General features: G+C 43.3%; 1 protein-coding gene and 1 long non-coding RNA gene across 3 annotated transcripts; both read right to left on the bottom strand.

Annotated features, from left to right (window-relative positions):
* Positions 1-2,260: 2,260 nt before the first annotated feature.
* LOC146629681 (solute carrier family 13 member 1-like) lies at positions 2,261-27,045 on the bottom strand. 2 transcript variants are annotated; one of them, XM_085360194.1, is made up of 15 exons: positions 26,926-27,045; positions 18,506-18,634; positions 17,939-18,075; positions 17,666-17,832; positions 17,494-17,533; positions 17,289-17,387; positions 17,026-17,199; positions 16,269-16,388; positions 10,929-11,027; positions 9,423-9,524; positions 8,442-8,533; positions 7,965-8,059; positions 6,995-7,156; positions 2,501-2,638; positions 2,261-2,395 (listed from the first exon to the last, which is right to left on the bottom strand). In XM_085360194.1, exons 1-15 carry the CDS (start codon positions 27,043-27,045, stop codon positions 2,261-2,263), a joined length of 1,809 nt encoding a protein of 602 aa, XP_085216320.1. The 2 variants fall into 2 exon arrangements, with proteins under 2 accessions (XP_085216320.1, XP_085216321.1); XM_085360195.1 differs by having other exon boundaries at positions 17,026-17,192; positions 17,306-17,387.
* LOC146629682 (uncharacterized) lies at positions 23,879-24,589 on the bottom strand. The gene is made up of 3 exons (XR_014906427.1): positions 24,548-24,589; positions 24,283-24,454; positions 23,879-23,898 (listed from the first exon to the last, which is right to left on the bottom strand). It is a non-coding gene; the product is annotated as an uncharacterized LOC146629682 (long non-coding RNA).
* Positions 27,046-27,464: the final 419 nt, after the last annotated feature.

Raw genomic sequence — 27,464 nt, 5'->3', positions numbered from 1 at the left:
CTCTGATTGCCCTGTACCGTCTGCCTGAGGGCAACAGTTCGAACAGGGAGTGGCCAGGATGTGAGGTGTCTTTTATGATGTTTTGGGCCTTTTTAAAACAGTGGGCGTTGTGTAGAACTTCCAGTGTGGGGAGAGGGCAGCCAGTGATCTTTTGGGCGGTGTTAATGATCCCTTGGAGTGCTTTCCTCTGAGCCCCTGTGCAGCTAGTGTACCAGATGCATATGCAGTAAGTTAGAACACTCTCAATGGTGGCTCTGTAGAAGGACACCAGCAGTCTCTGTGTGATGTTATTCCTCCTGAGAATTCTCAGGAAGTACAGTCTCTGTTGGGCCTTTTTCAGCAGCTCGGAGGTGTTCACACTCCAGGAAAGGTTCTCCTCTATATTGACTCCCAGGAAGCGGAAGCTTGCCACCCTTTCTACACAGTCCCCATTTATGAATAGTGGTTGGATCTCTGCCTTTTTCCTTCTGAAGTCTATTATGAGTTCTTTGGTTTTTGAAGTGTTGAGGAGGAGGTTATTGGCCTTACACCATGACGTCAGCTGCTCCACCTCGTCTCTGTACGTAGACTCGTCTCCCTTGGAAATGAGCCCCACCACTGTGGTGTCATCTGCAAATTTCACAAAGATGTTGCTGTGGTGGCGAGGAGTGCAGTCGTGTGTGTAGAGAGAGTAAAGCAGTGGACTGAGCACACAGCCCTGGGGTGAGCCAGTGCTGAGACTCAGGGCTGAGGATGTGTGATGGCCAACTCTGACTCTCTGTCTACGGCCCGAGAGGAAGCTATTGATCCACATGCAGGTGCTGTATGGAAGCCCCAGGTCTTGTAGCTTGGCCACCAGTTTGTGTGGAAGGATGGTGTTAAAAGCTGAGCAGTAATCCACGAAGAGCATCCGCACATAGCTACCATGCTCTTCCAGGTGAGTTAATGCAGCATGGAGTGCTGTGGCTACAGCGTCTTCCGTGGATCGGTTTGCTCTGTAGGCAAACTGGTGTGGATCCAGGCTGCGGGGCAGGGCTGCTGTGATGTGTCTGCGGACCAGCTTCTCAAAGCATTTCATTACCACTGGGGTGAGTGCCACCGGTCTGTAGTCATTCAGGCCGGTGATGTGGGGCTTCTTAGGCAAGGGGACTATGGTGGAGGACTTCAGGCAGAGTGGGACAGTCGCCTGTGCGAGGGATTTGTTGACCGCATTCGGCCGCATTCGGAGGAGTCTACGAATTTGGACAGCCTTCGTTGCGTCGCTGTGACGTAATTGGCCTACAAATGCGGCCTCGGGAGGATGCAGCCCATGAATTTGGGCGCCCCCAGTGTGTAACCCGCGTCTCATGTTTCCTGTTTAATTTGATAGTTCCTTGTCCTGCGTTTAGGGTATTCAGTTTTGCTTATTCCCTGTCTCGTCATGTTTGATCTCTCCCAGCTGTGTTCCCCGTGTTCTTCCACTTGTTTCTGGTTTACCCTTGTTCCTAGCTCCCTGTTTTCTTTTAGGTCCCCGTCCAGGTTTTCTTTTCTGTGTTTGTAAAGGTTTTGCTACAGTGCAATAAGCTGCTTCCTTCAGTTTACCTTATTGTTTCGAGTCCTGCGTTTAGGTCCTCATCCTGCCTGCAGCAGCACTCAGCATGATGGTAACAAATAGAAAAACTCAAATTGCTCTGATTGTTTATTCCAGTAACATTCCGTGACATCAAACTTCAGTTGGCAAATTTTTTTATATTAATTTACCTATAAAGTATAGTAAATAACTTTAAAAAGGTGCAATGAAGAAGTGCAAATCCAAAGGTTTTCAGGGCTGGGCGTCTATTGTTGAATGCAAAATGACTCAGGACGGCAGCAAAGACGTCATTCTCTTCTCTGCTAAACTGCAGTTTGGGAGTATTTGGGGGGATTTTTAGGAGGATATCTCATCCTGACTTTTGAAAAACAGTGGAGTGTTATGATAGAGAAAAAGAAGATGTAGTAAGATAAACTGATTATTAGCCTGGGTCTGCACATTAGATTTGCTGACAACATGACTTCTTTAAATGTTTTTTGTTGGCAACCAGGTTTACCGCGACTGCAGCACCGAAACAGGGGCTTCTAAATGTTTACCTGTTGGTGGAGAGGAAGCAGTAACACCACTACAGAAACATGAATACACCCATTCAGCTTTGGGTTAGTTAAAGCACATTAATCTATTTCTTAAGCGTCGAACTCGGGAGCCTTTTTTGAGTCTCTTTCAGGATTCAGAGTCTGACCACTGAAAACTACGCCCGGAGTCCGCTCATCAAGGCGTCGTGGAGTTGAAGGTCGGTGCCCAGTCGGGGTACGTATCCAGCGAGAACAAAGGAATTCCCCAAGTTGCCATGGCCAGCAGGACGGCGAGGACTCCAATCGTGTTGACGCCAAGTCCCGCCTTAACCTGCAGCAGACAGGATCAGATTTTTCTTGTGAATTATGGCCAGCATACATTTAGTGAAAGAGTTATTTCTAGTTGCAACCTCTATTTTCTTGTGACAGAACTCACCATATCTAGGGTGGTAAAGTGTCCATAGCCATACACCACAGCACCTGGTGGGTTGGACACTGGCAGGAGGAAGGAGAAGGATGTGCACAGGGTGGCGGGGATCAGGATGTACAAAGGGTTGACGTGTATGGCCTTGGCCTGAAGCGAGAACAATCTCTCATAAATATTTCCCACATTTGTGAGATTAAATAACAATAATTAGTTTTTATTATAAAAACTTTTATTAACATTCATTCAAAGGATTAAGGGGGGGGGGGGGGGGGGGCAATATGTATTTACATGTAAATGTGTTAGTAACGTCTGTTTAAACGCGTTCCTGTGATTATGTTCGTGTTGGCCTGAAGTGAAGGTGCTTCAGGAAGGTGAACGCACGCAAAGCTACTGGTCCGGACAGGATTCCCGGCCGCGTCCTCAGGTCATGCGCGGCTCAGCTGGCTGGAGTGTTCACACACATCTTCAACCTTTCCCTCTCTCTGTCTGTAGTCCCAGCCTGCTTCAAAATGGCCACCATCGTCCCTGTACCCAAATCCTCCACCATCTCCTCATTGAACGACTGGCGACCTGTAGCCCTGACCCCCATCGTAAGCAAATGCTTCGAGAAGCTGGTCAGGGACTTCATCTGCTCTGCACTACCCGACTCACTGGACCCTCTACAGTTTGCATACCGCCACAACAGGTCCACTGATGATGCCATAGCCCTGACACTACACACTGCCCTGTCACACCTGGAGAAGAGAGACACGTATGTGAGGATGCTGTTTGTAGATTACAGCTCAGCATTCAATACCATCGTTCCCTCGAAGCTGGACAGGAAACTGCAGGATCTGGGACTGAGCAGCTCCCTCTGCAGCTGGATCCTTAGCTTCCTGTCTGACAGACGCCAGGTGGTCAGACTGGGCAGCATCACCTCATCCCCCATCACACTGAACACTGGTGCTCCACAGGGGTGTGTACTGAGCCCTCTCCTATACTCACTCTACACCTACGACTGCACAGCCACTAACAACTCCAACATCATTGTGAAGTTTGCGGACGACACTACAGTGGTGGGTCTTATCACCAACAGTGATGAGACGGCTTACAGGGAGGAGGTCAGCGCCCTGACCCACTGGTGTCAAGACAACCATCTCACCCTCAACGTCGCAAAGACAAAGGAGTTGATAGTGGACTTCCGGAGGTGCAGAGAAGTACACACCCCCATCACCATCAACGGCGCTGCTGTGGAGAGAGTGAGCAGCTTCCGGTTCCTTGGAGTACATCTGGCTGAGGATCTTACGTGGTCAGTACACACAAACAAAACAGTGAAGAAGGCGCAGCAGCGCCTCTTCTTTCTCAGGAGACTGAAAAGATTCGGCATGAGCCCCCGCATCCTCAGGACCTTCTATCACTGTGCCATTGAGAGCATCCTCACTGGATGCATCACCACCTGGTATGGCAACAGCACCGCCTACAACTGCAAAGCTCTCCAGCGAGTAGTGCGGTGCTCTGAACGGATAATTGGAGGTGAGCTTCCCTCCCTCCAAGACATCTACAGGAAGCGGTGCCTGAGGAAAGCGGGGAGGATCATCAAGGACTCCAGTCACCCCAGCCATAAACTGTTCAGACTGCTTCCATCAGGAAGGAGGTTCTGCAGCATCCGGTCCCGAACCAGCAGACTGAGAGACAGCTTCTTCCATCAGGCCATCAGACTGCTGAACACGTCATAGACACCTCAGCTTCACTACTGGAACTTTAACATTATGCACTCCATACTGTACAGTAACGCCACTGTTTTGCACATGTCTCAACTCTGTATATTTTATATTATATATTTTATTTATTGTTTACTCTATTTAATTTGTAAAATATGTGTACACACACACACACACACACACACACACACACACACACACACGTAGAAAAATATTTAGTATACACATCCAGAAATGCATATACTATTATATATTGTACATATATTTATTAGTTTCAGATGTAGCCATTCTTGTATTTTGCTTGTTTACATTATTGTATTTTGCACAACTCTGTTGCTTGTGAAGCTCGCACACAAGAATTTCACTCACATGTGCTGTACCAATGTACCTGCACATGTGATGTGACAATAAAAGTGATTTGATTTGATTTGATTTGAAATATCGCCCTCTGCTGGTACTGCAGCTTACTGTACCTTTTGCATGCATGTCCATTTCACGCTTTGAAGATGCAAAGCTTGGGATGGACATGGTCGACGGGTGTGTCTATTGCATGCTTTGCAGTGATACTGGTTGAAAAGATAGACATTGCCAACTTGACATCCCCCCCTCTAACTTGGTCAGGATGCTATGTTCACAAACTGCCTCCGTTTGGACCTGTTCTTTTTGTATTTTTTTAAACCAGAGTCATTGTGGCAATTCAGGGAAATATTACGTGTGTCTGTAGCATATAGGTTTATATGGTTAAATGGTAATTGCGAAAAGTAAAACACAAGAGGAACAATGCATTTAAAGAAAAAAAGAAATTAATGAAAAACGATGTGTTTCAGGTCATTTTTACGGAGTAACGAGAAAGTAACGTGTAATGAATTACTTCCTCCTGTTAGTAATTAATTAATGTACTACATTACTTTTACGAAAAGTGTTCTAATATGTGCATTTTTTTTAGTAATGACCCCAACACTGATCACAACAAAGAGGGGAAATATCTCCAACATGCGCCAACATGCAATTACTTTGCACAAATGTAATGTCTTTGATTTACTGCCCGGGTGTGAAACTCTGTGATGGACCACCTGTGAACATCCAGACTACTCTTATTTCAAGAATTGTGCTCCACCAAAAAAAACACAAGTATACAAATGAGTGGTTTGAATTGACCAGAGGAACGTGCTCAAGGCCAGCAGACAGAGGCACCATCTTCTTTTGGAGGTCAACGATGAGGGTTGAATCTCTCAGCCAACCCAGAGATCAGAGAACTAAATGTCCCTTAGAAAAGCTAAATGAGTAAGTTCTGCACACTTCCTGGAGAAACCCCTCCCTACTTATGGGGGGTCCGAAGGACTTGAGACAGAACTGTAAAAAGAGTTGTTAGCCTTGATGTGGTCGTCTCTTTTGTTGTAAGTTCCATATGCTCTGTTTTATGTTGAAACAAAATCTTAAAGCTCATAAACAGTACAAACTGCAGCTAAAGCAAAACACTGAAACAGCAGAACAACTCAGATGTCACAGCAGTTTCCCTCAAAAAAGCTGAATTTATCAGACTGAAAACACTGATGATGTCACGGTATGGCATGGCACACCGTGGAAGGAGTGGGGAAGGAGGACCCAGGCGCGGAGCTCTATGTACAAACAGTGTTTATTTACAGAGTGAAAACAACGTAACAATAAATCCCCGTGTTCTCCCAGACTCCCGTGTCGTGTCTCCCGTGAATAGTCCGTGTGCTCTCTGCTCCCGTGTCAGCACCCCCCGGTGCTCGCTGCTCTCCGTGCCTTCCACGCTCTTCCTGCGGGAAACAATAGCGCAGCTGTCAGGACACTCAGAAATGGCAGGCATACACTTTCTGACTAAACTTAGACAGGGTGACTAACGTGGAGTCTCATGCAATGATCCCGCGTCGGTGGGAGCTCCAAGACTCTCTTAAGTAGCTCCCCCGACGAGGCCTGATCAGCAGCAGGTGTGTGGCTTCGGGTGTGGCCAGTCCCCTTGCAGGGCCACACCCTCCAGGCCTGACGCCGCCTATAAACAAGTGCTCAGCCACCCACACACACATATACACAAGCACAGGGAAGGGGGAGCAACACCAAAATACACAACAATAATAATAATAATAATAATATAATACATAACTGCTCAGGGATCCTGGGTCGCCCAGTCCCAGGACCCTGACAGATGAGGTCAGGACTGAGGAGACATGAGAGGAATCTTGAAGACGTGTCTCTGCATAGTCTTAGCACTCGAGCACTTAAATTAATGCTTGAACTGGAGGCCGACCTCATGCTAAGTTGATGTTATGGAAGTTAAAGAATTTACAGGCATCAAATAGCATTTAGGCTCAACAAATGAAAAAGCAGATTCTGAAGAAAATGAATCATCTGGAAGCTGAAACCACACAGTTTTACTTATTTTTTCAGAGTTATTTTTCACTAATTTGGCTCTAGTGCTGGATTTGACGGTGAAACGGGGAACAACGCGCAGGAAAGGCCCAGACCAGCACCCGTGGTGCACAGCTGATTTCTAAAGAGCTCATTAATTCAACATGAGTATAAAATTGCTGCTCATCCCTTGCGTGTTGTATTTGTCGGGAGAAGCTAATCAGAAGAAAGTAGGGTTAAAGGGAGTGGATTTAAACGGTTTGTTTCAAGCAGACCATGAACGGAGGGATTCCTCCACAGCCCAGTGTAAGATAAATAATGATTATTTTAAGTACTCTAGTAAAGTCCAAGAATAAAATACTGAGCTCAAAATTGAACAGTAATTCTTAGCATTTCGGCGGATCTGTAAAGTATAACACACTGAACTAACCAGAGGAGAGAGAATGGGGAGGAAGATGGTGATGGTGGCAGCGTTGCTGGCCACCTCTGTCAGTGTGGTGGTAAGGAGGCAGGCCACTGTGACTGTGGCTAAGACCGGGAGGTCGCCCAGAGGTGTCATCAGCCTGGCCAGCCATAAAGACAGACCTGACTCCTGCACACACAAACAAACACACATGTTAAGTGTACAGCAGATTTTATACCAGCTTTAGGTGCCATTATATCAACCACTGGTTTCTGAAGGCCCATTTTGAAGATTTGACATGACATTTGTGGACATATGACCAGATGCAATGAGGACAGGCTGGTCTGACTGTGAAGCCATTTGTTCGTTAATTAATGATTTCAATTGTAGAGAAATTGTCAGTGGACAATGCACAGTTAGCCATACCATGGCAAAATTCACAAAAAAGACTTTTTTGTTCAGCTTGAGTCTAAATGAGTGACTGAGCCCATAAACTGAGCAGCAAAGTGCGTACAGAGGGCAATTCAAAGAGAAGGTGTTTGCACTGACCTCTGTAGGTCCTGAAGTCTTTTTACAACCACAGTCGGTTGGCCTATATCTTTATCTATCTCTATATCTGTCGCTGTTTATCTCTAGAGACAGAGATAGACAGAGATATAATTGAAGTGCACTCAAAACTATGTTATTTGAGTGTACTTATGGTTTAACTTTAAGCTAAACAATCTTGATCCTTTTTTTATTTCATGCTTTTCAGTAAGTTTTACTATAATCTTTCTGATCGTGAGCACTGACTGAAAACAATGTTGACACAATCAGGGGAGTAGTCCGGTTAAAGTTGTTGTAATCCCCAATGATCTGCACCAGAGAGCTGTTTTTTATCTGGACCTGAGGTTTTTCTGTGTTAGCTGTGAAAACTTTACAATGTTTGCATCAAATTTCTTCTTGTTCGGTATGAGGAAACTGTTCTGAATGAAGTGTAATTTGTATGTCAGCATACCTCTGCACCTTTAGCGAGGGCAAAGCCTCCACTGACCATCAGGGCAACTTGCCACGGCATGGAGGCCTGAAACTCTTTCCAGGAAATCATTGACTCTGAATGGAGAGAGAAAAACATTTACTGGGACTGATGGCACAGATGCTGAAAAACAGACAAGATGTTCAGAACCTCTGAGATTTAAATGAGTGTTAATACTTTACTGATTTTAGGTATTCACACATTTCTGTGCAGCTTAAAGTTTATTTTTTTATGTAAAAGCTTGATATACATAGGACACAATAACCAAAGAAGTGAGAATAATGTATTGTAGGAAAACTGTATTAAGAAGAATTAAGAAAAACAAAAGTTATCTACAGTAGTAAATCTACACTACTTAAACTCAACCAATTATGCTAATTTCCTGCTCTGGGGCTCTTTGAGTACTTGTGTTAGCCTTCAACGTCTGAGTAAACAACAAGCCACGTTCCATACATTTACCATATTTTCTGGAGGGTCCGTGAGCAGGTACGATGAAGAGGAGGACGCCCAGCACCAGAGCCACAGTGGCATCTGTGATGTAGTTGGATTTACTGAAAAACAGAAAAAGTGATCAGCTGGGTCATGGTTCATTGCTGCTGTGAAAAATCATAAATATATGTGTTTCCCAAAGAATCTGGTCTGATATTTGTCATTCTATCAAGAAACTGCCTGGAAAGGTCAAAACCAACAATAAGTCTGTTGGTTTCTACTGAAAGTGACTCCCAGATGAACTTCTCTGTATTAGAAAAGTTCTTTCGTGAAACAGCTGGTAACTCTGGTTCTTTGCATTACAAAGAGGAAACAATACATATTTTTAACAGTGTACGACTTCTCATGTTGCTCTTGGAAGAGGTGGAATTTTTCAAAATGATACTACATTTAAGAGTATTTGCTTCAAGGTTGTCTCCACATGCCTCTCTGGATGCTTCAGCACTACTGTTTATTTCTTCCCGAGAAATCTGTTCTGGCTGTTGAACAGACAGCAGTTTTAGGAGAGAGCCTGCAGCACATTCAGATACACGAATGTGCATGTGAACCACGATTTTTTTTCTTGATATTCATGGGGTTGTGCACTAATTTTCAAGCATCAGACTCCTGGAGGGGAGCTCGACTCTCCAGAAACACCTGAAGAGAACATTCAGCGGAAACTTTCAGGGTGCATATTATTGCCTGCAGGCATTATAGTTTCCATATCTCCATTTCAAGATCAAGTTTGAGTTGACACAGTGGCAGAGATCCAGAACAAATAGTAAGATTGTGACCTCTACAGAACGATCTATAGCAGGAGCGCTGTAGAAGGACACTGGACAAAATTAAACTATGGGTTTGTTGTTGTTGTTGCTTTAATGGGGAAAAAAATCGAGGGCTTTAAGATCACACCTTGTACTTGGGAATAAGTTTGAATAATTTCCAAGAAAATAAAAGAAGGTTGTGACTCACTGAGGGAAGAGGGAAGCCCAGCCGGGTATAAAACCTGGAGATCTGGTCAACCACAACAAAACCATGACCACAAAAACCACCCCGGTGAAGATCTCCTGAGAACTGGAGAGAGGGAACGAATGAATGTGTGAATGCATAAATTATCATAGGAATGTCTTTCTGTCAATAACTGATCAACAAGTAAATGAATGATGGCAATCTAAGGTAATTTAAAACCCTCTGTATTATTAAATAAATTCCTGAATGAAAATATAGCTCTTTAAAAGAGTTATATTGTAAGTTATATATGTGCTGACAGAGAGAGAGTTCACCAAACCTCCAGGCTATAGATGTCACGGCTGGCGGAGGGAGCCGTGTGGTGTGGAGGAAAAGGAGGACCCAAGATGCAGCAAACTGATGATACGAGTGATGTTTTATTTACAAAGGTGGCGGTGACAAAAACAGGCAACGAGGTATGAGTACTTTACAAACGGAAACCTAAACTGGGAGAAACTAAATAGCAAACCTGAGACCGTACAAAGGGGGTGCGGGGCAGAGGGACGCAGAGACAGGACACCATGGAACGCAGATGAATGCAGAGATACGCAGAAATACACGGATGAACGCAGACGAGCCGACGAGGAGCACAGGCAGACACCAACTATAAATACACACACCAGGTAATGAGGAAATGGCACACAGGAGGGGACACAGCTGGAACTTAATGGGCATAACGAGACACAGACCTACAAAGTAAAACAGGAAATCTAGAACCCGAACCGGACACAAGGGGGGAGGACACAGAATAACTAGAACAGAGGGAAATAGTCACAAAACACAAAACGCTGGGTCAACGACCCAGGACCATGACAATAGATGTCTTTATCCATCTCATTTGGCCTGAGTTGGTCAGTTTGTGAGATAAATGTCTCCCTCTCATGAATATAAAACCAGGTGGCCCTTGCCTTGTTATGTTCAAAGTGCACCCAAAAAACAAGTAAATAAATAAATACATTTATTCTGAATGAATCCCAAAAACGAAAAGAAAAAGACTGAAAAATGCAGAAGCAATGTCTCTTTGTAGAAATCATGACCTGTCTGCACAACAAAGCAAACAAAAACTGTGAAGGTTTTTCTACAGAAGAACGCTTCAGGCAACCTTCTGGAGACCCTTAGTCATTCTGGATTAGGCAGGTTGTCCCAATAAAATTCCAAATAAGGGGTTAAAAAATGGGGTAAACATTTATATTCTGATTATTTTTACCATGTGTATTAATATAGGTGTTTTAGACGATACATATATAGTTCAATTTTTATGTTTGTTTGTTTTTTATTCAAAACACCGAATACAAAAATGAATGACCATTCATTTGCCTGTTTCTAATATTTGAGGTCAGTGAATGGATGAATAGATAAATGGACATATTAATGCCTGACAGCAGTAATGATCACGCATGAATGAATAAATGATCAAGCTGATTACTTTGAAGAATAAACAAGTGTGTAAATGAACGAATGAGAGATCACCGAATGGCTCCCAGCTTCTTGTACTCGTCTTCCAGCACCTTTTTCACCGCCCTCTCTCTCTCAGACTGCTCTCCCCGACACTGCCACAGGAACTTGAAGCTGCGTAAGAGAGAGAGAGAGAGAGAGAGAGAGAGAAAGAGGAAGTGCCCACACTGAATTTAATGACTGACTGTGTTTGGTTAAAAGCACAGATAGACAATGAAAAAATAATTATATATTTACATAGTTGTGAAACTATATAGTCAGCACAGTGGCGCGTGGTTAGCGCTATTGCCGCACAGCAAGAAGGTCCTGAGTTTAATTCCACCATCAGGCCGGGGTCTTTCTGTGTGGGCGTTTGCGTGGGCAGTTTGTGGGGATAGGCAAAAACTGCCCATAGGTATGAATGCGGGAGTGAATGTGAGTGCGAATGGTTGTCTGTCTCTGTGTGTTAGCCCTGCGACAGACTGGCGACCTGTCCAGGGTGTGCCCCGCCTCTCGCCCTATGACAGTTGGGATAGGCTCCAGCACCCCCCGCGACCCTGAAAAGGATAAGCGGAAGCGGATGGATGGATGGATGAAAATATATAAATTATAACCAAGTTATTCAAATACTTAGTGGGTCTGAATTTTACTTTCACTAGCTGGGACCACATCTTCAGTTACGATGAATGATGATGGATGAGAGACCGTGGACTGATGCTGCGATTTGGGGAAGGCCTCGGAGGGGACTGGCAGCAGCTCCTGGGTGGGGCAGATCCCCAAAGAAGGCATCCCCTAGCAGAAGCGAAGATTGGACATTGTGAAGGTCTTGGAGATTGTTGCGAATGTATAACTGGTAGTCTTGTGATGACCATCGGACCGTGAGCTTGATTAAGTGGTCCGTAATTCCTTTGCGGGAGGCATAAGTTGCTGTACCAATGTGGAAGGAATGGCCAAAGAAGAGATTAGGAGAAATCCTGGACACCATAAAACTTGCCAAAAATGTGAAAGAAACTATGATCTGGTTGGGATGTGGCTGGATTCGATGATGAGCTGAAGGTCTGAATGTAAGTTATGCTGGGATTTTCTGAGGTAGAGGTAATGGGTCAGCAATTCAAAGGGGCTTAAAGGTGAGTTTATTTTAAAGTAAAATATCAAAAAGCGGCTGCGCAATTGGTTGGTTTTGCTTTGTCTGAAGAAGAAGATGAAGCAGTTTTTGGAGACTGGGCGGCGGTTGCTTAAGCAGGGATAAAGATCCGGATGGAATTTTGTCGATAAGGAGGTCAATTCTGAACAGCGTAGAAACCCGAAGAAGGCAAGCAGCAACATAGTGTGCAGGCCAGTAAGTAGTCACTGTACTTCAGCCGGAGCATGGAAATGCAGTGATAAAGAAGTTAGGGGCAAACGGCATGGGGTTGCAATGGGAGCCTGACGTTGGAGACCTTTGATGAGTAGCAAGCTGAGATGGGTTTAGAGGTCAAGCAACGCCCCCTGTGAGCACATGACGATGGGGCCGTCGCGGCTGTTGATCAACCTGGGTGGAGTAGGCTGGTTGAGTAGTGGAAAAATCAGCTCTGTCAGATCTATATATTTACAAGCAATGATTTGTTGGCAAAGGTAAGCGGATACTGGGAAAGAGGTGACCCTAAAATGACGTTGCTCTATGCTCAGGCTGCTGGGGAACATCCCACAATGCACTGAGTACTGCAGTTTGTATTTGAGTTTGTCTGTCCATATTCTCCATTTTTGTCTTCTCCTCTCTTACTCCCTCCTAACCAGTCACAATAAAAGCCCCCTCGCCGGGCCTGGTTTTATTGGAGGTTCCTCCCCACCATCTCCAAATGTTTACTGAAGAAGGACGACCTGCACATTGGGACCCTCTGATGTTTACATTATATTACAATCTCATCTCACTGGCAGCAAACATCAGCTGATGGTTCAACCTTTGACCACATCTAATATAGTGAACTATTAAAGATACTTCCCCCCCCCCCCCCCCCCCCCACACCCACAGTTGCTACAGAACTGCAGAGTGCTTTAAAATTCACCTCCATCCCTGCTCTTCCTTTTTCTGTTCTTCCTGCTGTCATCTGCTCTGTTATTTCCTGAAGTCCGACTACTGCCTTATTTCTTAAATATCAATGACTGCAAATGCAAATAACACCATCCATCCATCCATCTTCATCCGCTTTATCCGGGGCCGGGTCGCGGGGGCAGCAGCCTAAGCAAAGAGGCCCAGACCTCCCTCTCCCCAGCCACCTCCTCCAGCTTATCCGGGGGAATACCAAGGTGTTCCCAGGCCAGCCGAGAGATATAATCTCTCCAGCGTGTCCTGGGTCTGCCCCGGGGCCTCCTCCCGGTGGGACATGCCTGGAACACCTCACCCAGGAGGCGCCCAGGGGGCATCCTTGTCAGATGCCCGAACCACCTCAGCTGGCTCCTTTCGATGTGGAGCAGCAGCTGCTCTACTCTGAGCCCCTCCCGGATGGCCGAACTTCTCACCCTATCTGTAAGGGAGAGGCCAGCCACCCTTCGGAGGAAGCTCATTTCTGCTGCTTGTATCCGCGATCTCGTTCTTTCAGTCACTACCCACAGCTCGTGGCCATATGTGAGGGTAGGGACGTAGATCGACCGGTAAATTGAGAGCTTCACTTTTACACTCAGCTCCCTCTTCACCACGACGGACCGGTGCAGCGTCCGCATTACTGCAGCTGCAGCCCCAATCCGTCTGTCGATCTCTGGCTCCCTTCTCCCATCACTCGCGAACAAGACCCCGAGATACTTGAACTCCTCCACTTGGGGCAGGAACTCATCCCCGACCCGGAGTGGGCACTCCACCCTTTTCCGGCTGAGAACCATGGCCTCAGATTTGGAGGTGCTGATCCTCATTCCCGCTGCTTCACACTCGGCTGCGAACCGTTCCAGTGCGAGCTGGAGGCCCTCACCCGATGAAGCCAACAGAACCACATCATCTGCAAAAATCAGAGATGAGATTCTGAGGCCACCAAAGCGAAAGCCCTCCGCCACCTGGCTGCGCCTAGAAATCCTGTCGGTTGTATAGGGATCGAATGGCCCGTAGCAATGGGCCAGACACCCCATATTCCCGCAACACCTCCCACAGGACACCCCGAGGGACACGGTCGAATGCCTTCTCCAAGTCCACAAAACACATGTAGACTGGTTGGGCAAACTCCCATGCACCCTCAAGTATCCTGGAGAGGATAAAGAGCTGGTCCAGTGTTCCGCGACCAGGACGAAAACCACATTGTTCCTCCTGTATCCGAGGTTCGACTAACGGACGAACTCTCCTTTCCAGCACCCTGGCATAGACTTTCCCAGGGAGGCTGAGGAGTGTGATCCCCCTGTAGTTGGAACACACCCTCCGGTCCCCCTTCTTAAAGATGGGGACCACCACCCCGGTCTGCCAGTCCACAGTCCACATGCAAATAACACATTTTGGGAAAATATTGCAGACTTTTGGAGGATAGTTTGGAGTGTCCCCTCTGCAAATCGATACCTTTTCCCCTGGTAGGGTCTCCCATGGTGTGCATGCTGCGGTGGGTATCCTAGGATCCCCTCGGCTTGCTGCCTGTACTTTGGGGTTTCTCCCAGCAGACGAGCGGGTTTCTTCCCTGCGCCTTCGGGTGAGTGAACAGGTCCTGACTGTTGTCTGCTCTTATGTGCCGACTGACGGTTCAGACTACCCAGCCTTCTTGGAGTCCCTGGGTGGGGTGCTTGAAGGTGCTCCACCTGGGAACTCCGTTGTCCTACTGGGAGACTTCAACGCTCATATGGGCAACGTTAATGAGACCTGTTTGAACATAAGAGTGTCCATACATGCATGGACACCCTAGTCTGCAAGTCAGTGATCGATTTTACAATCGTATCACCAGAACCATTTGTTCTGGACACTTGGGTAAAGAGAGGGGCTGAGCTGTCAACTGATCACCACCGGGTGGTGAGTTGGATCAGGTGGCGGGGGAGGACGCTGGACAGACCTGGCGCACCCAAACGTATAGTGAATTTGTGCTGGGAACACCTGGCAGAGGCCATAGGTTTGTGAGATCGTCTACGCATACCTCCGGCAGAGCTTCAAGGGCATTCCGAGGGAGAATGGTGACATTGAGGCTGACTGGACCATGTTCAGCACCTCCATTGCCAAACCAAATGTTGGGCACCAGAGGTGAAGGGATCCACAAAGCTGAAGAAGGAGGCCAATCTGGCTTGTTTAGCTTGTGGGACTTTGGAGGCAGTTGATATGTACCAACAGACCAAGCGGAACATGGCTTGGGCAGGGGCTGAAGCAAAAAGTCAGGTGTGGTAGGAGTTTGGAGAGGCCATGGAAAAAGACTAAAAAGAGATTCTAGCACACCGTCAGGTGACTCAGGAGGGGAAAGCGGTGGCCTACCTGCACTGTGTATATTGCGGATTGAACGCTACTGACTTCGACTGAAAACATCTCTGGATCTCGTTTACAAGAGACAAGAGAAGGAAGCGGAAGATCGACAGATGGATTGGTGCTGCGGTTGCAGTGATGTGGACGCTGTACCGGTCTGTCGTGGTGAAGAGAGCTGAGTTTAAAAGCGAAGCTCTCATTTTACCAGTCGATCGACGTCTCTACCCTCACCTATGGTCACGAGCTGTTGATTGTGACCGAAAGGACGAGATTGCTGATACGAGTGATGGATGGGCTGGTGGCCAGGCAGAGGGAATTCTGGGCTTCTCTGCTTAGGTTGCTGCCCCCACAACCCCGCCCCGGATTACTGGAAGAAGATGGGTGGATGCATGGATGGATGCATGGATTGATGGTTTCGAGTGTTTTTATGGGGGTGGTTTTTGGCTCTGTTTAAAGGGTACTACAGTATATGCACTGTATTTTAAAAGTTCAGTTAACAGCTTAGCTGATCTTCCAGCCGCTTCAATGGCTACCTGTAGGTGTGCGGTGGACTGGCCAACAGTAAACCTTCAGAATAAAAAACTTGCACATTTAAGTTGCTTTAAATAGGCCCACAAAACTGTCAAACAGCATTTATGTTCTTTAGTTCCTTTTTAAAGAACTTAAAGTTCGAGAGCAAACCAGCCGTGTTGAATGACACTGTTTTATGTAGTCTCTGTTGATGGCATTATTAACAAAGCACAAAAGCATAAATATGAAAACAAATGGTTCATCATCGTCAAAACTCTAATAAATATTCACAACAATAAAGACATAAATGTGATGTGATGATACTTTCACTAATTAATCAATGCAAAGAAATCAGAATAGGATGATGAAACTGATAAAAGAGAAAAAATAATGGAGTGTGCACAAAGAGTAGTCAGAATAGAATAGCACTGATAGCAGGTGATTGGCTCTGCAGATGGTATGCTGACACTCACTCTGAGCCAATGAAGATCCAATACAGCCACAACCATGTCATCAGCAGCATGATAACACTGATGGGCAGGCACAACAGGAGCCAGTTCGCAAAGTTGATGCTGTTGCAGTCTGGGTAAACGCTGAATGTAAAGACAGTGTTTGGAGAACATTGGTTTTTTTTTTTTTACAGCAGTCTTTCAATCATTTAGTTCATTCTAGCTGTGCAGCAGACTGAATTAACCAAACATGAACGGCAAGCCTTCATTTGTGCCTGTTCATGTTTCTAAAGTAGAATCACTTTAAAGTCTCTTTGTGCTGGTTTTTATCGACTTTATGTTCCTGAAGACTAAAAGAAAGATCGTATGTGTGTTTTCATTAGGTAGGGTTTGTGTTGGTGTGTAGGGCTGTAATTGGAGGTTTCTGATGTTAAATGGTAATTATGAGACAATATGTTCAGAGTAATTTTACAGAGAAACTTGAAAGTAATGAGTAGAGAAAACAAGTTACTTTCTCTGTGGAGTAATTAAGTAACATACTGGATTAATTTTAGCTGTGTTCTGTGTAATAAGAGTAAAACATTACTTTTTTGGAATAATGATCCTGAGTAAAACTTCATTACAACAGAGAGGGGATATACCTCCAGCATAAGCAAACATTTGACCACACAGCTTGCAATTCATTTGCATGAATGTAATGTCTTTGATGTCCTGACTTGCCATGGTGACTCTCAAAGTGCAGCCAATGAGAATTGATAGATTCTACTTACAAGACACTCACCGGTTGAGGTGCTCAGCGAATATGAGGTTAGGAGAGGTTCCGGGCAGCGTGGTGATGCCGCCGATGTTGGAGGAGTAGGCAATGCCGATGCACATGGCTTTGCATAGCATCCGACCCTGTTGACATCCTGTGTCCCTGTGGGAGGCCGTGGGTACGTTTTCTGCAGCCTGTAAGACAAAATGCAGAGAGAAGCAGATTTAGCGGAAGTAGCAGAACATGCAGAACTGGAAAAATATCAAAGAATAATTTTATTCTGTGTTTATTTGGTGCTTTTTTGCACCTCGTCTGCTGCAGGCTGCGACTCTGCTGGTATTTGAACAGAAGTGAAGGTTTCTGTGGGGACATCTGGCTCTGTGCTGTCACTGAGAGAGGAATAAGGGATTCAACTGCTCTTCAAGCACATCAGAAACAAAAACTTAGAACACCCTGAACCCAGAGGGCAGCAGTGAATCCCCATGCTTTACATACCTCAGAGCTTCTTTATTTTTTGCAGTACAGTTGTTGATTTCTGAAAAAATGACAGATTATAGTCAGGGCCACAAGTTCCATCCTACTGTAAGCTCAAAAACACACAGCTATCTCACACTTTTAATTATATTTTGTGCTTTTATAAAGTAAAGTATACTGTCTGTGCAGGTACCGTCCAGCTCCAGGGTAGGGTTGTCTTCACCAGAGTATCCCTCTTCATTCGCCTTTAGAATCTGTTTGAGAACAGCATCTACGATGGGCATCACCATGGTAACAGCTGATGTGTTTTGGACCCACATTGAGAGGAAGGCACAGCCGGACATGAAGCCAAGCAACAACCTGAAGGAGACAGTGGTGTGTTCAAAAAGCAACAATGGAGCCTTCACACTTAAATCTCGAAGAAATACAAAATTTGAATCCAACAGCAGAGAACGAAGATGCTCACCAAGCAGGGTTGACCCCCACCAAGGTGACGAGCCTCAGGGCGACTCTGCGGTGGAGGCCCCACTTCTCGATGGACGTGGCAAGGCAGACAACACCCACAAGCAGGAAGTGGAAGTTATTAAAATACTCCTTTGCCACCTAGAGGAGAAAGGTGATTTTAGAACAGAGAGTGCATCTACAGGGTAATTGAGGAAGAGGAGTTAAAATTTAAGCCCATTTTCAAATTTGAGTTTGTGGCCAAAGAAAATGTTATACAGGGAGTTAACAAGTAACAGATAAACCAATTAAAAATACAGCTTTAAAAAACACACAGATGCACTGGAAAATATTAAATAATTGGATCAGTACCAACAATTGTTCTGAGCTGTAAATCATACAGAGCAAGAAATTAGGAAAACAGGGCTCTTTATTATTTGTCAAGAAAAAAAAGAAAAATTTCATGTTGAAGTCAGTGCTTCTTTTTCCACATGCAGGGACACAAGTAGCACATCTGCTGCTGTGCATTCATAAAGAATAACAATCCTTAAGACGAAGAACATTTTGTCCTCTGTAACTCTGATTGACTCACATTGGAGGACGACATGATACCACACAGGGGGAAGAGGATGGCGGGGAGCATGGCGGTCATGGACAGTGGAATCACCTCTGTTATCCAGTATATTGCCATCAGCAGCAACACAAAGCCACATTCTGCCTCCTACAGGGAAAACACGATTACACACACACAAACACATCGATGACTGTAATTATAGCTAAAGGTCATTTTTATATAAATGTAATGCAAAGATTAGACGCAGCAGCTTGTCCACTAAGCCAGAGTCTCTCTCGTCACTCAGCAGCTACCTTCAAACACCTTTAGCTAGTTATTTGGACTGAAGCATTGTCTAATTTAACCTTCATTCCAGCGGTTATCTTTCTATTATCTTTACTTTTTTCTTTTCTTTTTTTGAACCATCCAGTTGTGGATCTGCATGAACATTTCCACCACCAGGCTTCACAATCAGGGCCCAGCATTTTGGGTGTCACACTATCAAGTTCTGCTTGATAGTGCAATAATGTTTCCCGTTTTTATTATTATTAGCTTGTCTGTTGATCTTGTCAGTCTTGAATTCTTGCAGTTACTTTGCATATCGGAAGTTATTAGTTCCCTTCACTTCACATTCTTTTCCTTTGAGTCCTTTCCTTATGCAGAGTTTACGTTTCTGTTGGAGTTTCCTTGTTTGGTTTTTAGTGGTTGTTTGTGTCTAATATTTATTGTTACTTCCTCACCCATAATTGCATCGATCTCATGCAGACATGTCTCTTTTCCTCACTGATGTGTCGACCTGAATGCTCCCCATTTTAAAAAAAATAGTGCCGTCTCCCCCTTGTGCTTTGTCTCAGCTATTCTCTCATGTGCTCTGTGTCAGTTTATGCTGTGCACTTGATTTGCTGCTTCATGGACTTTCATGGAATTCTAGGTTCTCCTGAAACAATCTTGTTCTGATCTGTACTAAATATTAGACTTGTAGTCAAGACCGCCTAAACCAAGACAATACCAAGACCAGAGGGTATCGAGACCAATACAAGACGAAGACCAAGACAAAGTCGAGACGAGACCGAGACAAAAAAGTCTTTAAACTGCAGCCAGATGCTGCTTTGTTTACGGGTCTCAGGCATATTTATGTGTTTTTGCGATGCACTCGCACAGCCCTCCTCACCGCTGTCTACTGTCTCACTCACTTACTGAGAGGACAGACGCACGCTCCACTTGACTGTCACGTCTCTCACCCTCTCTGTTTTTCACATAATGATATTATCCTATATCCTCGCACATGATTGGCCACAATATGGAGGGATTGGAGCATAGCTGAGCCACTGTGTGAGAGCTGAGCAGCGAAAGGACATTGAGGAGCGGCTCTCGCTCAATGGGAGTCGACTCTTCTGATTCACCACAAAGCACTCTCTAAGCACGGCTCTTAGAGCTGATGCTTTTGCGCATGACACATTATCGAATGTTACGTTGTGTGTCATGGATACTGTTGACTCCAAATCTCCTGACCACTATGTCGATCTGAGACAGCAAGACCGAGACAGCGAGACCAAGACAAGACTGAGGGATTCGAGACCAAGACCACGTAAAAGTGGTCTCGAGACCACTAACTAAATCCAACTAAATATATCAAATCTTATTATAGCCTGAAAAACAAAATCCCACTGGCAAGCTTTGTTTTTGCACTGCAAAGGCTTTCCTTTGACCTATTTTCAATGTACACAGCAAAATCGCCAGTGTTAAATTGACACTGTGAGTGTTAAATTTAACACTAGAAAAGTGTCTATATGTGTCCACTCTTTTGAGTGTTAAATTAACACTTTTCAAAGTGTTATATTTTTAACAACGAGCTAGTGTTATTTTAACACTGCACAGAGTTAAAAATTAACACTGAGTAACACTGACCAGTGTCAAAAATATTCTACACTGGTGTTAAGTGTTAAAAATTAACACCGAATAGTGTTGGTGGTACTTTACACTAGCCCTGGTGTTAAAAAATTCAACTCTGAATAGTGTTAATTTTCTAACACTAACACTAGTGTCAGTCAAATCATTAATACCACCAGATTACAATAAACTCCCATTAATCTCTGATATCTCTACTGCTACAATTAACCCCCAACATCCACCCATTACAAAGAAATACAAGACATTAACGTTCCAAAATACTTTGTATTCAGATACACCACAAGTAAACAAGTCATACAAAATTACAGTATGGGACAATGTACATTTTGTCATCAGTGCCATTTGAAAATTGCCTATCATAAGGTCTATAGTACACCAGATCATCTACAGAGATCAGTGCAAAGACATCTAATCCATCCTCAATAACAAATGCATTTAAGTGATCATTGAAATATACTGTTGAGACCTTACAAGTTAGAAGATAAGTATTGAAATCGCTAACAATTATACTGACAATCTTACTGAACAAAGGCATCTCATTTTCAACACCAGAACAAACATACATCCCAACTTGATATTGTGTACCATAACTTTTGACCCAGGAAGTTGTAGAAACAATAGAAGAAACATCAAACATTTTATTCAGTGCTTCACTGCCTTTTAAGCTGCTGGCCAAGACTTCATTAATGGGGCCGAACTGTAATCTTTTAAAATAAAAATTTTCAAAATGAAAGGCTAATTGATTCTGATGTTTTTTTACTAGTGTTTTTGTGATATTTTTAAAGTTCTTTACAGATCTTTTGAAGAACTTGTGCTTTGCTTCAAATCTCATGCACCACATATGTATGAGTGGCCCAATTTTTCTAATGCAGCGTGGGTAATGGATCATTAGGTGGTGCTTTGGAATCAAATTCCGTTCTGGAAAGAGAGATTTGAAAGCCTTGTGATGATCGGCAATCAGATGTTTCAAATAGCAAGTCATGCCATGAGTTATAATGGGTGAAAAAACAATGTTCACAATTTGAACTAACAAAAGTAGCAAGTTCCAATGTCCATCATTTCTGCAAATGATATCTCCAAAAATCAATGGGCTATTCCGCAAAAGACACCATGACTGCACAGCATTAAGCCCAAGATCTTTGCTGTTGTCATCCAGTTTTAGCCCACCTGGCCTGTTCCTTCTCTGTGCATATCCGTAGTTAAAGCTTATAATTCTCTGTGACAATGAATTCAAGGATATCAAAGAGGTCTTAATCAAGTACTGAAACACAAGCTTTAACTCATACTGCACCACTCCCTCTAGTAGATCATGCATTATGTCTACAGCATAGTTGTCTGAAATATGGAACAGCCGAAGTGAATTGAGTAAACAATTTCTTTTTACACCAAATGTTGAGGCCAAAGCAGGATTTTGTTGAATGGCACTACAGTGTTTGTAATGAAGTTCTTTGGAACGCAGTGTTAAGCCTACATGATCTTCACTAAAAACTGACTGCAACTCTGTCTTATCAGTTAAACAAAATCTACAACAATAGTTTGCACTAAATGATTCAACAAAACCAAAAATGCTATGTAAAGCCAAGTTGTCACCTGTAATCTGAAAAAGCGAACCTCTCACAGGTGTGGCTGAAAAGGGCACTTGCATTCCTTCAGTCTCTAAAATCTTTAGATCATCAACAAGTGGCTTTAGGATAGGATCAAACCCATATTTTTTTAAGTCTTCTGAATGAAAAAGGGCTACAAGATGAATGTTCATCAACACAGAATTTAACTCTGGTGGCAAATTTCTCAAAACAAAATAAATACAACCAAGTTTGTGCACCCCCTTTTTTGAGCCTAAAGGATTAGCAGTTTCAAAATCGTCATAGTAGAGCTGGATCTGGAGAGCATGTTCTTGTTGTGAGAATAAACTGTGATTTTTGAAGTAGGAGCCGTCATTTAAATCTCTGTACAATCCCTCCATGTTTAGTTTTTTTTTCTGGAAACTGCTACAAAGTTCACTGTTTCGAAACATAGATGAAAGGGATCCCATGATAGGAACGTACATGAATTTATCATTGACAGGAACTTGCCTGTATGTCCCTGTTGTTCTATCTTTGCGTACATCAAAACGCACACCAAGAACATGCTCTATGGGTTCAACTATTTTCCATTTTTGCTCAAAATATCTTATCCTTTTAGATTCTGTGTTAAGACATGAAAATGGATTTTCAAGCTGATCAAAGCAATCCTCAACTTTTTCTAAGGTTTCTCTTGATGTATCAGTTGACAAACAGTCGACAACAGATTGTTTTGCATGTGCATGGATGTCATTAACCAGTTCCTCCAATGAACCAACTAAACACTGTACAGTACTTTCAGGAACTCCTGATGATTGTACTTGAGCAATAACAGAGCTGCACATGTTCAGTATTTGCCTTTTTTCAACTGGAACCGGTGTAGTTATTGTCATGGGATGAGCCACATTTACAGGCTGTGAAACAGAGGTTCCATCGTTAGGTACAGGCTCAAAATTGTTGATGACCTCAGAGTGAACGCAGTCTCCATGTGCTCGGAATAAGTGCCGCTTGTAACCAGAGTACGTGTGAAAGATAAATGAACATCCAGGCTCTCCACAGGTCAAACGTAAAAACTTTCCTGGGTACAAACCATGCTGGAACTTCAAATGTCTAAATAACACTGAGCAACTTGTGTGGTGTATCTTGCAAATGTAACAGATGAACATTTCCAGTCAAAGTGCTGAATAGTGGATATCTTTAAACCGTACAGTGAAGACTTCCTCTTGTTTCATTGACCCGAGGACTGTCCTTCACGCTGCCAACATCAATGCCATACACTTGATGGTCTGGATGAATGTGTAGAAGTTGTCCAATGCCTTATCAAAGGACACGGCAAATTAAAAAATGTGCCTTGAAAAGTTTTGCCTTGTCAAAACCTGCATCTCCCATCTGTGTCACACAGGGAATGACCTTTTGATCTAGGACAATGTAGAAACTTTGGGTAGAAACTTTGGATGATGTTCTTTCTTTCTCCAACCCACAGGACGAATGGCTGAGTGGGGCCAGCCTTAAGAAAAGCCTCTGTGCTACCTCCCACCTGAGGGAGAGAAAGAAACCAAGTGATTCACATTAAACAAAATTGATAATCTGATGTTGAGGCATTGCTGTTTGAAATTATGACAATATTAAAATGTTTCACTCCGCGCGCACAATTATTTTTGTTTCAATGTGTACATTTAGTTTTAATAGAAACAATGACATGTCAGTCCTGCAACACCAAGCTTGTCTGGGATAGATACATCTGCTGCAGGTTGGATCACCTTGCCATCTTAAAATATCAGCCGTTGATAATTTGCATCTGTTCTCATCAAAAGAGAAATATACAATTCTAAAAAGCATACCTTGATGAATTTCATTAGGTGGTGAGCAGCATCTGATGTGCTAATCTTTGAAGACGTCCTTCCCTTAGATGTTGGAGTGAAGTGAAGCAGCAAAAGATGGCAGCCGCCTCGCAGTCCCAAACTACAGAATAGAAATTAAGATCATCACAATTACTGTCATTTAAAGGACCACAGCAGTCATTTTTCCACGTTATGTAATACCATGATGACATTTTAGACACCTGATAATTTTTCTAATAAGGCAGTTTTCCAGCGCCTTGGTATAAAAATTCATTTCTAGAGACTTAAAATCTTCTGGCCACCAAGTGAAGTAGATATCGAGTCATAACAATAGTAAGATTATGTAACTTTTTTTGTGTTCAAACTACATTAAATGTCATTTCAGGTTTAACGTGTTTGTAAGCTTGTTTTCATACCATACAGAAATGAGTGATATATTGTGTTGTGGGAATTAAGCAAATGCTGTAAAGGCATGCAAAATCTACCATTTCCAACTTACACTTACCAGCCTCGTTAGAGTAACGCTGTGCAGAAATGAGCAGCTCATCCAATTCTGTACTCTGGGACAGATTTTTGCAATCTTTGATGATCCTTGGCTTGAAGAATGTTGGCCACTTTGCAAGGAACTTACCAGACACTTCCTCCCCAAAAAACAGCATTGTGAAGTCTTGGTCAATCTTAAACACAAAGTGTAACAACAGAAACAACACATTAACAAGAAAACAAACAAAGGAACCACAAAGCAGTCATTAAATTATTTTATGCCTTACCAAGCCAGGTGTATCCAGAAATCTTGGGAAAAGGTCCAGGACGGTAGAAGCTATGGCAGGTTCTTGAACCACTTTTTGCCTATGTTGAAATGTCACCTTCATGTTGTCTTTGACATGTTTCATGTCAGTTGAGTGCCTCTTCCTTGCATTTATCACCTGACAACGGCCTCACATTTGAACACAAGTTGCGAAGAGTCTTGGGGCTGTCTTGAAAAGCTGACTTTGATTAGTTCATCTCTTCTCGGGAACCAGCATATCACCACCTGCCAAGAGTAAAATAAGGTCCAGCATATAACACCATTTCTTTGCAAAATATCTAGCATGTCTAGTCCCTTTAGACTGAGTTAAAATTAATTTTGTTAAGAAAAACATCCTTGATCCATTTTTTAAGTAGTACAAGCTGTGTAACATGACTGCAATACAGTATTCTCTCAACTATCACAGGGGTTAGTAGGAACCATATTTCTATTTTATTATTTTTTATATATTTTAAGCGATAAAAACCCTCCCCACAAATATTCCTGACAATGTAGCGTTTGGTTTGTTCGTTTTTAAATTTCAAATATTGTATAACAAGACAAAACTGCAAATATGAACGCATCCCCCCCTCTCCCTCTTAACTAACCGATGCCTTTAATTGAACTACCAAATTAACACAATGGTCCTCTCTTTCTGGTCAGACACTTTGCAGCACTTCTGCTGTAATTTTATTCATATTTAACAAAATAAAAATGCAGAAATAAGTGTACACATTAGTTTTTGACTCTCACTGAACTAACAAAGCCAATCCCTCCACATGTTTGTACTCTCTTGTTACCTCGGCCAGGTCCGCGGCTCTGAACCGTGGTAATGACACCTCTGGCCAATACGCTGGGTTGTCGGGCTTGTAGCTTTACTGTCAGCGAACACAGTGTACAGTCGAATCTTAACAGCTTTCTTACAACCAGGCACTCATTTTGGCGGCAGTGGTTATTATTATATTTACATGCTCTCTTCTTCCATTTCTCATCGGTAACAGCTCTTACTTTCTCCCTCTCTCGCGCTCAAACACACAACGGGAGGGGCAGTTCCACACGTTCTCCCCGCAGCACGGACTACACTACCCATGAGGGCCGGTAACACTCTGCCCTCATTGCCTTTATATTAAATCATTTTTGGCTAATGACAAAAAAAAGTCACTTTAAGGGCCAAATTGCATTATACTTCTTCACCTCACCTGACGTGGGCCGCAAGTGGCCTTTGGGCCACGAGTGGCCTCTGGGCCGCGAGTTTGAGACCACTGACCCTAAGGCTTTGGCAGTTTAATTCGAAAATAAATAAAAGGCATTTAATAAAAACTGAAATATATTAACATGTAATATTCATTACAGTCTGCCAATAGCCAGATTATGCTAAATGAATATTAGGAAAGAAACTGGTACTTTGCAGAGTTCTAGCTAGCAGTAGCCCAGCTTAACAAAAACAGTTAAAATTCAAATATGACACTTAAAGATGATGTATTTTGATATAAATACTATTTCTTTTACTAGTTATCATGTTACTTGTTCTAACATCAATCTAAAACTTAATATTTAACCGAATAAAACTTACCGCATCAGCAAGAAAAAATGGCGACCGAAGATTCTGGATTGCGAAGCTCCACAGGAAATGAAGGTGTGGTCTAATTTAACACCCACAGTGTTAAAATGCAGTAACGACTAAAATCTACACTTACACTTTTCAGGAATCAACTCCCGATGTGTTATTTTAACTCGATTAAGTGTTGAACTAACTCGGAACTCTGTTGAAATCTACTAACACTGAAAAATCAACACTGGCATTTTTGCTGTGTAGGTCAAACTTTCTGTAATCGGATATTGAGCTTTATTTGCAATCCCAGACAAGTCATTTGTTAACTGAAATTGTAAAAACTAACCATGAGGTTTCATTTTATGTGTTTTCATTTTATGAGTATATAAAGTTTTATATGCAGAAAGTTTTTGAAAAGGATCAAGGGTCAGATGGCACTAAGTACAAGGGTCTGTTAGCCGTATTTATAGTGACGGGAAAAAGTGTAAAAGATCTCGTAGTGCTTAGAGTTGAAAAAAGTGTGTAAGTACAAATCCATGACTGGCTGATAGGAAAGCAAATAAAGAGCCAACGTAAACTTAATAAAGCACAGAGACTGTTCAGATCATCACAAAAACTCTACAATAGCTACAACCTACTGAGATCATATCATAAAGTTTATGTGCTATACAATTAAAACTAGCAGTGGCAACATATTTCACAATATGCAAATAATGATAGGAGCTGCTTAAAAACACTGATCAGTGCAATTTCAGTTAAATTAAACCGTTATGGAGGGGATACAGTTCCCGTCATATTTGTGCACGCACCTTTGTTCCGATGACCAGAGGAAGAGGGAGCAGCAGCAGCGGCGTGAGGATGATCAGGAGAAGGCTGTGATAGTTCCACAGTGCTTCGCTCAGCTTCGTCAGCATCCTTCGGTCGTACATTGTTTTCTTCTCTCCTGCTGGTTCCTACTGTGACCCCGCAGTTATTTGGCTGTGATATGTTAGAGAGGGTAATAATTGACCAAGACTGAGAGGCTGGAAACCAGTTTGGGGAAGTCCTCCAACTACTGGAAGCTTCATTTTACATTTCCTTATCAGTTTTCTTGAGCAAGATACAAAAGCTCATTAGTAACTGTTGGTTATCTCTCCACTAAGACAAAGGTCAGATGTTAATGTGACAAGGCTTTTCATTTATTTCAAGCGTGGTGCTTGAAAGGGTCAATGTCAGTAGTTTCGCTGGAACTACAAATGCTTTTTTCACACCTAATGGAAGTATACCGATTCACAAAACATTTATATGTATCGGTGGTGTGTACTCCATTGTGTGTTATTAATGCTAAAATTTCTTAATCTTCCTTTTG

Source organism: Diplotaxodon limnothrissa, linkage group LG7, assembly GCF_057381915.1.
Source record: "Diplotaxodon limnothrissa isolate DT_005_m linkage group LG7, D_limnothrissa_male_GT1.1, whole genome shotgun sequence".
Classification (NCBI taxonomy): Eukaryota; Metazoa; Chordata; class Actinopteri; order Cichliformes; family Cichlidae; genus Diplotaxodon; species Diplotaxodon limnothrissa.
The sequence above is the reverse complement of the archived record's forward strand: the minus strand, read 5'-3'. Positions and strand labels throughout refer to the sequence as shown.